The 12,899-nt window shown below is 42.8% G+C and overlaps 1 protein-coding gene across 5 annotated transcripts in view; it reads left to right on the forward strand.

Moving 5' to 3' along the window:
• nt5c2a (5'-nucleotidase, cytosolic IIa) overlaps window positions 1-12,639 on the forward strand; it is a 27,842-nt gene extending 15,203 nt beyond the window's left edge. For all 5 annotated transcript variants that reach the window (XM_046358778.1, XM_046358779.1, XM_046358781.1 and 2 more), the window contains 16 exons: window positions 61-178; window positions 501-596; window positions 731-822; window positions 1,297-1,354; window positions 1,446-1,539; window positions 2,180-2,233; window positions 2,357-2,440; window positions 2,525-2,566; window positions 2,703-2,810; window positions 2,939-3,005; window positions 4,863-5,033; window positions 5,153-5,204; window positions 8,555-8,615; window positions 8,753-8,929; window positions 9,111-9,349; window positions 9,638-12,639. In XM_046358778.1, coding sequence (XP_046214734.1) covers window positions 61-178; window positions 501-596; window positions 731-822; window positions 1,297-1,354; window positions 1,446-1,539; window positions 2,180-2,233; window positions 2,357-2,440; window positions 2,525-2,566; window positions 2,703-2,810; window positions 2,939-3,005; window positions 4,863-5,033; window positions 5,153-5,204; window positions 8,555-8,615; window positions 8,753-8,929; window positions 9,111-9,349; window positions 9,638-9,689 — 1,565 coding nt within the window. In that variant the 3' untranslated portion in view covers window positions 9,690-12,639. The remainder of the gene's footprint in view (window positions 1-60; window positions 179-500; window positions 597-730; window positions 823-1,296; window positions 1,355-1,445; window positions 1,540-2,179; window positions 2,234-2,356; window positions 2,441-2,524; window positions 2,567-2,702; window positions 2,811-2,938; window positions 3,006-4,862; window positions 5,034-5,152; window positions 5,205-8,554; window positions 8,616-8,752; window positions 8,930-9,110; window positions 9,350-9,637) is intronic.
• The last annotated feature ends 260 nt before the right edge of the window (window positions 12,640-12,899 follow it).

The following is a 12,899-nucleotide window of genomic DNA, read 5'->3' on the forward strand; positions in this document are numbered from 1 at the left end:
TCCCAGTGAGTATATCACCCTGTACTACAGTAGCTGTTTCCCTCTCCCTGCTTACTGCAGTGTATAAATCACCTGAGTACGAGTCGCTGGGATTTGACCTGACCGTGGAACGTCTCGTCCACATCGGTTACCCACAGGAGCTGCTCAACTTTGTCTACGACCCCGCTTTCCCCACCAGGTCCGTCTGACATCACACGTTCATTATCGGTTATTTGTAAGGCCAGACGGAATTCTTATGAATAGCATTATAGAGTTGTCTTTGATTTGGTCAATTCTAATTATTTCTTTGTTTTCTAACAGTACTTGGTTTGAACTGATTTCATTTCACAAATATATGATTTAAAAAATAACTTGGGATCTTGAGGAAAATCCTCCCTTTCAGTCTGGCCCCGGTTAAAAGTTACACATCTCAGTTAGTAAGCCTTTTTAGAGATGATGGCTCCCATCTCACACACATATAAACGGTTCTGACAAGTTGTCCTACCACCCTCTGGTTCCAGAGGCCTGTTGTTTGACACAATGCACGGGAATCTGCTCAAGGTCGACGCATACGGCAACATCCTGGTCTGTGCCCACGGCTTCAACTTCATGAGGGGGTGAGTTCTGCTGCTCGTAATGATATCACCCTCACACCAAACATTTACCATGTGCTCATGCCAAGTACCCTCATATTGCACATACACACAGCGTATAGTCATATCATACTCATTTAATCACTCTGTTCCTTTAGGCCTGAGATCAGGGAGATGTACCCCAACAAGTTTATCCAGCGTGGAGACACTGACCGCTTCTACATTCTGAACACACTGTTCAACCTCCCAGGTGAGAGAGCAGTCTTCACCCCATTTTTTTGGGGCAAGGATCTCTCGCGACCCCACTCCAAATCTAATGACACAACCTTTCAAATCTGTCAATTTCAAATAACCTTAAATTCATAACATTTTCTAAATGAAAAGAAACCAATAAATACAATTACTCAACATCAAAAAATGAAATAATCTTTCTCAAAAATGTTTGTGCTCTTATTTTTTTGTTCTTACGTTTAAAAAAACAAAACTGTAAAAACTATTTGGGTGACCCCACTGACCCCAACCTTGAATACCCCTGCCTGAGTGACATTCACTGAACTGTGTTCACAGTCTTGCTGATACTGTCCACATTACTGCTCCAGAGTACTGCTCAAATACTCCCCTGGTTGTTGTTCCATAAGTTAGTGTTTTTTTATTTTCTGAGGAATGTGCTTTTAGCTGATGTCACATTGTTGTTTCAAATGGCCTTACCTTGCTCCCTCTTCAGAAACCTACCTCTTTGCTTGTCTGGTTGATTTCTTCACCAACTGCCCCAAATACACAAGGTGAGTGTGCTGCTCTCCCTCTGAAAACTGAATCATTTTGAATGATTATCAGATAGTTTGGGATTTGTAATTCAAGTTATTGTGGTCCCAGCTGCGAGACTGGCTTTAAGAATGGAGACCTCTTCATGTCCTACAAGAGCATGTTCCAGGATGTCCGTGATGCTGTGGACTGGGTCCACTTGAAGGTAAAACAACCTCCCTCCCTCACTCACTTCCTCTTCTAAATCCATTAAAGTATTTTTTCACTGAATATGGTTATATGCACACAGTAATACCATTATTGTGAATAGTCAGATTAATATAATAGTTTGATTAAAACGTTTAAATGCTTTGCAAGAACGATTTCCCTAATAATCCTGTTTCCATGGACACTAATGGGGCTTTGAGAAATGCAGAAAATTGGCACTCAAGCTAACAGCCACCATGTTATTTTTGGGAAGCTTATTTGATACTGAGTTCGGACATATAAAGTTTATGTGAAAACTATTTCTAAGATGTATACTTCTCTCGCTCATAAGAGGGAGGCTTGCACTGCTGGTGCTGCCACATGCACAGATCAAATACACCGCTGGACCTCCGATTTAAGGGGTTTACATGTGCTAATAATTGGAAAAATTGCTCAGAAAACCAGGTGTTTTAATGGGCGTATGCTTACTTCGATTAAGATAAGCAGAGTAAGGTGTGTGTACATGACTATTGCCATACTCGGCCTACTGCCATAATCTGTTTTTAATATTGGGTTATTTGGGTGCATGTAAACATACTTATTGTATCTGTTATTCCTTCTATTACCTGTCTAAATGTTTTTTTGCTTGTTTTCATCAGGGATCTTTGAAAGAAAAAACGGTTGAAAACCTGGAAAAGTATGTGGTCAAGGATGTAAGTGAACTTCACATTCATTTAATTGCATCTGACACATTTTCAGTGACCTTGTCTATTTTAACACCTGTAAACGTATCACTTAAAATGTCATTTGCTGAATACATTTTTTCTTCATTAAAGGGGAAGCTCCCTCTACTCCTGAGTCGGATGAATGAAGTGGCCAAGGTGTTCCTGGCCACCAACAGTGACTACAAATACACAGAGGTGAGGCCTACCGACTGCACTGTACATAACCCCATACACAGTCAATGAACATCACGTATAACGTCTCTCTGTTTATCATTTCAGAAAATAATGACATACCTGTTTGACTTCCCCCATGGTCCAAAGGTAAGAGACTGAATTGTCTTGTTTAGATTCTTGTTGCTTCCTTTCAGACCTAAGAACTCTAAGAGAAGAGGGGTTTAGGGGAGGCGGCAAGCTGCTGAAATGGAACAGAGGTTCAGTGTGTATGTTTGTGCTGCAGGTGGGAATGCCCCATCGGCCCTGGCAGTCCTACTTTGACCTGATATTAGTAGATGCCCGCAAACCCGTGTTCTTCGGAGAGGGGACAGTGCTACGGCAGGTCGACACAGTGAGTGTGTGTTTGGGCTCGAGTATGTGTTAAACTGTCTAGCAGTGTGGTGTCTGTGTGTGTGCACGTTTTTGTGTGTTCATGTTGGCATGGCCACGATGATCTTACCAGAGTGCTTGCTGTTGCAGACCACAGGCCGGCTGAAGATTGGCACATACACAGGACCACTGCAGCACGGCATCGTGTACTCTGGAGGTAACGCACTCCTGACACATATCATTTATACAGTGCATACTGAAAGTATTCAGACCCCTTGGCTTTTTCCACATTTTGTTACGTTACAGCCTTATTCTGAAATTGATTAAATTGTTTTCCCCCTCATCAATCTACACACAATACCCCATAATGGCAGACATTTTTGCAAATTTATTATAAGTAAAAAAACGATCACATTTACATAAATATTGAGACCGTTTACTCAGTACTTTTTTGAAGCACCTTTGGCAGCAATTACGAGCCTCGATTCTTCTTGGGTATGAGGCTACAAGCTTGGCACACCTGTATTTGGGGAGTTTCTCCCATTCTTCTCTGCAGATCCTCTCAAGCTCTGTCGGGTTGGATGGGGAACGTCGCTGCACAGCTATTTTCAGGTCTCTCCAGAGATGTTTGATCGGTTTCAAGTCTGTGCTCTGGCTGGACCACTCAAGGACTTTCAGAGATGTCCTGAAGCCACTCCTGCGTTGTCTTGGCTGTGTGCTTAGGGTCGTTGTCCTGTAGGAAGGTGAACCGTCTCCCCAGGTCCTAAGCACTCTGGAGAAGGTTTTTATCAAGGATCTCTCTGTACTTTGCTCTGATCATCTTTCCCTCGATCCTGACTAGTCTCCCAGTCCCCGCCTCTGAAAAACATCCCCACAGCATGATGCTGCCACCACCGTGCTTCACCGTAAGGATGGTGCCAGGTTTTCTCCAGACATGACGCTTGGCATTCAGGACAAAGAGTTCAATCTTGGTTGCATCAGACCAGAGAATCTTGTTTCTAATGGTCTGAGACTCCTTTCGGTGCCTTTTGGCAAACTCCAAGCCGGCTGCATGTGCCTTTTCCTGAGGAGTAGCTTCCGTCTGGCCACTCTACCATAAAGGCCCGTTTGGTGAAGTGCTGCAGAGATGGTTGTCCTTCTGGAAGGTTCTCCCATCTCCACAGAGGCACTCCTGAGTTCTGTCGGTGACCATTGGGTTCTTGGTCACCTCCCTGACCAAGGCCCTTCTCCCCGGATTGCTCAGTTTGGCCAGGCAGGCAGCTTTAGGAAGAGTCTTGGTGGTTCCAAACTACTTCCATTTAAGAACGATGGAGGCCACTGTGTTCTTGGGAGATCCAATGCTGCAGACATGTTTTGGTTCTCTTCCCCAGATCTGTTTCCCGACACAATCCTGTCTCGGAGCTCTAGGACAATTCCTTTGACCTCATGGCTTGGTTTTTGCTCTGACATGCCCTGTCAACTGTGGGACTTTATATAGACAGGTGTGTGCCTTTCCAAATCATGTACAATTTAATTTACCACAGATGAACTCCAATCAAGTTGTAGTAACATCATAAAGATGATCAATGGAAACAGGATGCTCCTGAGCTCAATTTCGAGTCTAATAGCGAAGGGTCTGAATACTAATAATGTAAATAAGATATTTCTGTTTTTCAAAAACTGTTTTCACTTTGAGGGTTTGTGTGTAGTTTGATGAGGATCATTTTTTAAATTGTGTCAAAAGTCAAGGGGTCTGAATACTTTCCGAATGCACTGTATATACAAATATTGTTCATAAATTAGAAATGTATTGTTAACACAAACATGTAAGTAGAGCTTCCATACTGTCTCATTTCCCACAGTGTACATGTCTGTTTGTAGCCTGTAAGGATACACTCTTTAGGGGCCCGGGGAATTTACAAGGAGCCAAACATCAACAGCCCTGTTCGAATACTTTGGAAAAGCATTCTAATCACTGATATGACATGACTAACCCTTTTCACCTATCACTAACCTCTAGTGATGACTCAGAGGAGGAAAAGGTCCAAAAGTATTCCAACAAGGCCTTAGTTTTCAGTTCTCTCTCTCTTCACAGGTTCCTCTGACATAGTGTGTGACCTGCTGGGGGCCAAAGGGAAGGACATAGTATACATTGGGGACCACATCTTTGGGGACATCCTCAAGTCCAAAAAACGCCAGGGATGGAGGACCTTCTTGGTGATCCCTGAACTCGCTCAGGAGCTGCACGTGTGGACTGACAAGAGCTGTGAGCTTAACACACCCATGTCATAGATACTGATGCTTGACAACAGTATTTGGGTATATTTGTGCGTCTTTGTGCACTGTTGTGCATCTCTTACAACCGTGTGTGTTTCTGTGTTCCAGCTCTGTTTGAGGAGCTCCAGTCTCTGGACATCTTCCTGGCAGAGCTCTATAAGTGAGTGTCTCTGCCTCGTCTACACAACAAACTGAACCACATCCGGCCAAAACCTAGGCTCAAGGTTGACAAACTAAATTAGGCATGGTTTTATTGACCGAATGTGCTCTATCAAAATCAAATTACATTTATTTGTAATTTATTTATTCTTCGTAAACAACAGGTATGGACTAACAGTGAAATGCTTACTTATGGGGGGGGCCCTTCCCAACAATGCAGAGAGAAAGAAAATAGAGAAATAAAGGAAAGTAAAACACGTAATAATAGATACACAATGAGTAACGATAACTTGGCTGTATGGTATGAGATAATTGAGGTAGATATGTACATATAACAGTGACGGATAGTAAACTGTAACAGCCGCGTATGAGATGAGTCAAAAAAAGTTATTGCAATTAGGGTCAATGCAGATAGTCTGGGTAGCTGTTTGGTTAGCTTGTTCAGGGTCCTTTTGGTTCCAGACTTGGTGCATTGGTACTATGACTTGGGTGGCTGAAGTCTGGTCATTTTTAGGGCCTCCCTCTGACATCGCCTGGTATAGACGTCCTGGACAGCAGGGAGCTCGGCTCCAGTGAGGTAATGGGCCGTACACACAACCCTCTGTTGTGCCTTGCGTTTGGATGACCACAGTTGCCATACCAAGCGGTGATGCAGCCAGTCAAGATGCTCTCAGTAGAACTTTCTGAGGATCTGAGGGCCCATGCCAAATCTTTTCAGCCAACTGAGGGTGAAGAGGCGTTGTCGTGCCCTCTTCACGACTGGGTTGGTGTGTTTGGACCATGATAGATCCTTATGGATGTAGACACTGAGAAACTTGAACCTCTCAACCACTCCACTACAGCCCCCTCAATTTGAATGGGGGTGTGCTCAGCTCTCCTTTTCCTGTAGTTCACGATCACCTCCTTTTGTCTTGCTGACGTTGAGGGAGAGGTTGTCATGGCATCACACTGCCAGGTCTCTTACATCCTCCCTATAGGCCGTCTCATTGTTGTCGGTGATCAGGTCTACCACTGTTGTGTCATCTGCAAACTTAATGATGGTGTTGGAGTTGTGCACGGCCACGCAGTTGTGGGAGAACAGGGAGTACAGGAGGGGATTAAGAACACACCCCTGAGGGGGCCCCGTGTTGAGGGTCAGTGTGGCTGATGTGTTGTTGTCTACCCTCCCCACTTGGTGATGAGCTTGGGGGGCACTATGGTGTTGAACGCTGAGCTGTAGTCAATTAACAGAATTCTCACGTAGGTGTTCATTTTGTACAAGTTGGAAATGGCATTGTGGAGTGCAATTGAGATTGTGCCATCTATGGATCAATTGGGGCGGTGGGCAAATTAGAGTGGGTCCAGGGTGTCTGCGATCATAGTGTTGATGTGAGCCATGACCAGTATTTCAAAGCATTTCATGGCTACAGATGTGAGTGCTACGGAGCGATAGTAATTTAGACTGGTTACCTTGAGGTTCTTGGGCACAGAGGCTATGGTGGTCTTCTTGAAACATGTATGTATTACAGACTAGAGGTCGACCGATTAATCGGAATGGCCGATTAATTAGGGTATTTTTGGGCACCGATATGGCAGATTAAAAAATATAGATATTATTTTTTAAATATATATTTTTTACACCTTTATTTAATCTTTATTTAACGAGGCAAGTCAGTTAAGAACACATTCTTATTTTCAATGACGGCCTAGGAACGGTGGGTTAACTGCCTCGTTCAGGGGCAGAACGACAGATTTTCACCTTGTCAGCTCGGGGGATCCAATCTTGCAACCTTACAGTTAACTAGTCCAACGCTATAACCACCTGCCTCTCGTTGCTCTCCACAAGGAGACTGCCTGTTACGCGAATGAAGTAAGCCACGGTAAGTTGCTAGCTAGCATTAAACTTATCTCATAAAAAACAATCAATCAATCATAATCACTAGTTAACTACACATGGTTGATGATATTACTAGTTTATCTAGCGTGTCCTGTGTTGCATATAATCTGGCTAAGCATACAAGTATCTGACTGAGCGGTGGTAGGCAGCAGCAGGTTCGTAAGCATTCATTCAAACAGCACTTTCGTGCGTTGCGCCAGCAGCTCTTCGTTGTCCATCAAGCATTGCGCTGTTTATGACTTCAAGCCTATCAACTCCCGAGATGAGGCTGGTGTAACCAATGTGAAATGGCTAGCTAGTTAGCATGGTGCGCGCTAATAGTGTTTCAAACGTCACTCTGAGACAGTTGTTCCCCTTGCTCTGCATGGGTAACACTGCTTCGAGGGTGGCTGTTGTCGTTGTGTTCCTGGTTCGGGCCCAGGGAGGAGCGAGGAGAGGGACGGAAGCTATACTGTTACACTGGCAATACTAAAATGCCTATAAGAACATCCAATAGTCAAAGGTTAATGAAATACAAATGGTATAGAGGGAAATAGTCCTATAATTCCTATAATAACTACAACCTAAAAGTTCTTACCTGGGAATATTGAAGACTCATGTTAAAAGGAACCACCAGCTTTCATATGTTCTCATGTTCTGAGCAAGGAACTTAAACGTTAGCTTTCTTACATGGCACATATTGCACTTTTACGTTCTTCTCCAACACTTTGATTTTTGCGTTATTTAAACCAAATTGAACATGTTTCATTATTTATTTGAGGCTAAATGGGTTTTATTGATGTATTATATTAAGTTAAAATAAGTGTTCATTCAGTATTGTTGTAATTGTTATTATTACAAATAAAAAAAATAAAAAACGGCCGATTAATCGGTATCGGTTTTCTTTTTTGGCCCTCCAATAATCGGTATCAGTATCGGTGTTTAAAAATCATAATCGGTCGACCTCTATTATAGACTGCGTCAGGGAGAGGTCAGCGCATGCTCTGAGTACGCGTCCTGGTAATCCGTCTGGCCCTGCAGCCTTGTGAATGTTAACCTGTTTAACCCCTAAGGTCGATGTGCGCGCCTCCGCGAAAAACAACTTAGCATAATACAAAAATCCCTATAAAATATGTCAGTTTAAACTAGAGCTTTCTGTTGTTTTTTTTGCATTGGATGCGTCTCAATGCACCGCAACCACCTATGTAACACTTACACATTTGTTGTAAAAGGTGACAGAAATAGAGCGGTGTATGTCAGACCGTCTGTAGCGTCCGGAAAGCTAATATAAACCCTCTATGGAAAGATGAGACTCTGGATAGAGACTGTTTAACGTAGCAAAATGAGGAAAAGGACAAACTTCCTTTAGATTGTTTGGGAGGGACTCTGTTATTCAATGCGTTTGTATGGGCTAATCGCAGTAAGGACCACTTACAAATGAATGTAGCTTGACTCCACCAAAGCCCAATCCAATAGAACTGTCTCTCTGTCCACAGAAATCTTGACAGCAGCAGCAACGAGAGACCTGATATCAGTTCCCTCCAGCGCAGGATCAAGGTACACACACACACATACTGTACACCCTGCAAACTGGCACCACGCACATATGCATACCCAAACGTACACCGAGCATACAGTCCACACAACCTCTAAATCTTCTAACTTTCTTTCTTCCCTTACCCTGTTCGCCACAGAAAGTGACCCATGACATGGACATGTGCTATGGGATGATGGGCAGTCTGTTCCGCAGTGGCTCCAGACAGACTCTCTTTGCGTCACAGGTGATGCGCTATGCTGACCTGTACGCTGCCTCCTTCATCAACCTCCTCTACTACCCATTCAGCTACCTGTTCAGAGCAGCACACGTACTGGTGAGCTCAGCTAATGTTGTCTCATAGGACATCCGGATGTAAATTCCCTCGTTGGATACAAAAGTTAGGACAAAATGGAGTAACGTTGTTTGTCTGTATGAAGACAGCACTACTATGGGTTGCTTTTTGTTCTCTGTGTGGATTTGTATGACACTTCCTCCCTCGTGCCCTTCTCTCCCAGATGCCCCATGAGTCGACGGTTGAGCACGCCCACGTGGACATCAACGATACCGAGTCTCCCCTGGCAACGCGTAACCGCCACTCCATGGACTTGTTGGAGTTAGACTGTAAGAGGCACCAGCTGACCCGCTCCATAAGTGAGATCCAGCCCCCAAACCTGTTCCCACAGACCCCCCAGGAGATCACCCACTGCCACGACGAGGATGATGACGAGGAAGAGGAAGAGGAAGAGGAGGAAGAGTAAGCAGGGAGAGGAGGCTCACCAAAGGGTAGACTTTTACTTTTGGGACAGATCTAGCATCAGTTTAGTGTCTAGTGGCAAACTCCTACTGCTCCAGGAGGGTGTATAGCGCATAGTGTTGTGTTGTTAGCTAGGTAACTGAATATCCCCAGCAAAGGGATTGGAGAGGCTCAGTAAGTGTCAGGATTAGGGTAAGGGTTACACAGATTTGAGTTGTACCGTTTGTATATATTTCTCAGCACAGGCTATGTAAATGTTGTTTGTTTTGTTCTTTTTGCTTGGTGAAGTTTCCAGAGAAGTTTCCAGATGGAGCTCTTCGGACCACACCTAAGAGACTGATGGTGACTTGGCCCCCCTAGCATGCCTTCACTGACCTGGCATCATTATGCAGTCAGTATCACATACTTGAGCTGTGCACGCATAGTCTTGAAAACCCCACCCTAGGCAACACAGTGACCAGGGTCTGGTTTCAATGGTGGACTCATTTGGCATAGAGCAGGGATGGGCCACATTGATTGGTGTGGGGGCCACTTTGATTGGTGTGGGGCCACATGAGGCGCCGTTGCTAGCAGGTCTGCATACCCACATGTGCATAGCCCTTTTCCCACCACATTGCAAGCAAAACATTTTTGCAGCCCCCCTCTTGACACCAAAGAGTTCATTTTGTGCAATTCTACACATTTTGTCATGGGGCGTAGAGAAAATGTTGCAGTTTTAAAGCAAGTTTGCTGCAATTCTATACATTTTGCCGGGGAGGTAAATTGATCCAAAGGACTTCAAAGGGGAGCGGCCCACCAATTGCCAATCCCTGGTATAGAGGAGCTACGTCACTGCCTATGTCGATAAGGGAGGGAAAAATCTGGGGCTTTCCCAACAAACAAAAAACTTTGTAGTGCTTTTAGTTAACGATGCAAACGGGCCATGTGAAATTCACTCATTTAAAAAGAACCGCTATGATCTTCATCTTGCTAGCTACTATTTTGTATTTTATTCAAGTTGATAAAGCTGTGACGTAGGCAATGATGTCGTTCCTCTATCCCAAAAGAGTCCATAATTGAAACAAGGCCCAAGCCTAGGGTCAGGTTTTCCAGACTAATGCACTTACGCTGTCCTGCTACTGTCCCCTAGCTGTGAGTGGTGTGCCTTTTAGTTTGTTTTACTGAATGAAACTGTTCCCTTGGTTAAAGATGCACTATGCAGAAATCGCTCTGCCATTTCCTGGTTGCTAAAATTCGAATAGTTTGCCTAATGTATATGTGACGAAACAAGCAAGTTTAGTGTATAGAATCATTGTACCATGTAATCCGCAGTGAGATATATTTTCCATAACCAAAAATAGTATATTCAGCTGTTTGAAGCTGGTATACAAAACACAAGTAAAAGACACAAGCGAAACTTCAGCACGGTAAGCATAGAAATAGGGCACATAGAACAGATCTACCGCTTCTTAGACTTGCTTTCAATAAGAATGACAGATCTATAATTCACATTTCTATGTAATTTGGTTGGGGTCGCCCAAAAAGTTACATATTGCAGCTTTAATGTTTGAACCACCTAAGGAACAATAGTATAATTTATATGGAGTCCTATTTGCACCAGACTTTGTGATTATAGAAATGCTTTTTTCTGAACTGTTATAGAATAGTATTTTTATGGAAACAGAGAGCATGTGATGGCTGCTGTGGAACAGTATAAAAGTTTGTGATCATACGCACATTCTTAAAAAACATAGGTGCTGGGCTAATAAAGAATACTTATGAAGAACAGGAAGGACTGTTTACGCTCCCAAAAAAGCACTGAATTGGGTGCATAAACTGTGTGTGGGCCTTCCTGTTCTTTGCTGTGGTACAGTACACATCTGTCTGAGGAATGTGACAAATAAAAGTATCACGTTACGTGACGTTACACAGCAGCTGCAGATCCAGAGCAGCCGGCAGAAGCCGCAATTCTCCTTTTGGCATCTGGTTACCTGCTCTAGTTACCAGATTCCTCCTACTAATTTACCATCCCCCACTGACTAATAGACTACATTTCCCAGAATTAAGTTGTATTCTATAGCTCAGCCAATCAGAGTCCCTGTCTCTACTTAGTGCCCTACACATTATACAGATTATGGAAAGAATATACCCTGTATTATCATTTTAATTCAGAACATTTCTGTATCAAGAAATACTGTGTATATCAGCCCTATGAAACTGTTATTGCCTTAGTCTGGTCTGGATTTGTGAGACAATGTATATACAAGACAAGTATATTTTTGTTTGTCTTTTGAATAATGTTTGAAAGGGAAGACAGTCCTGGTAAAAGCTGCTTGTGTTATTTACTGTAAAAGTGTTCTGAAGGGCTTTGATGTTGTAGGCCTCTTCTATGCGCATTTCAAATGGCTGTAGTTCAATGACATTGCCTAAGTTCACAGCATGCTCCCGGAGTATCTATAACCAGAGACATGCTTAAAACTCATCAAATTGCAGGCATTTTGTTGAAAGCCTGAAAAACATGGTATTGAAATGCATCTGCGCTTCCGCAGAAAACAGGCTTAACAACTGTAAGTATTCAGCTGCATGAATATTTTTTTTATATAAGAGGTGAAATTCTGCACTGCAAGAATCATTTTCTTATTTCTGCAATAGTATAGGCTAACCAAGTGTCTCTGGGTGTACGGTTATGTATGAGTGTTTATGGTTTATTATGGTGCGTAGCATGAACTGGTCCAAGTTGCCCTCACGTTTATTTCTAACCCCTCCCCCTAATGTGGGTCAAAGATCTTACTATTGCCTGTAAGCTATGTGCTCATATGATTGGCTGTTTGTTTGTTTTAATAGCTGTTACTGTACAGTCTTGTCCTACTGTATGGAACTGGACTGACTCCCTCTACTGGAAGTTTGAAAACTACCATTAACTCAAATGTTTCAATTCAGAAGTCCCTTTACCTTGTGGCGGATTTACCTACTGTATAAAAGCAACGCTAACTGTGCCAATGAATGTCAATGCTGTTATTTTTTTAAAGTATGTTTTCCAACTTTTTAAGATTTATAATTTTTGTGCATGATCTGAATCTGTTGTGTTTGGAGCTGCTTTTTGAATTCACTGTGGAATGTGAGACGACTTACAAAAGTAAACCGTGCCAATGGATTTAAAGCAATTTATGAAAATGTATTTTCTTGAAAACATTTTGTGCATGTTCTGCAGTTGCTGTTTAAGTGTGGAATTTGTTTCTGAGAATTTTACTTGGAGGAATATCCATTTTGATGTTAAATAAAATGTAATGCGCCGTCGCAATAGATTGGAATTACTGTGTAATGTCAAACCTTTTACTCCATTGAGTGGCTTACAATATCATACCAACAGGGGGAGACAAACATCTGAGAAAGAGCAGGGATAGTTTGTGGACTATTCAGGTGCTGAGGTGACAGCAATTTCTAGGGTTATTGATTGCAATTGAGGTATATGACATAGAAATAAGCAGGTCATTATACATTATACATTTATTTGTACTTTGCTTTACATTTCTTATGTCTTGTTTAATCAAAAATAGTGTGCACATTTGCT

Source organism: Oncorhynchus gorbuscha, linkage group LG08 (assembly GCF_021184085.1).
Source record: "Oncorhynchus gorbuscha isolate QuinsamMale2020 ecotype Even-year linkage group LG08, OgorEven_v1.0, whole genome shotgun sequence".
NCBI lineage: Eukaryota > Metazoa > Chordata > Actinopteri > Salmoniformes > Salmonidae > Oncorhynchus > Oncorhynchus gorbuscha.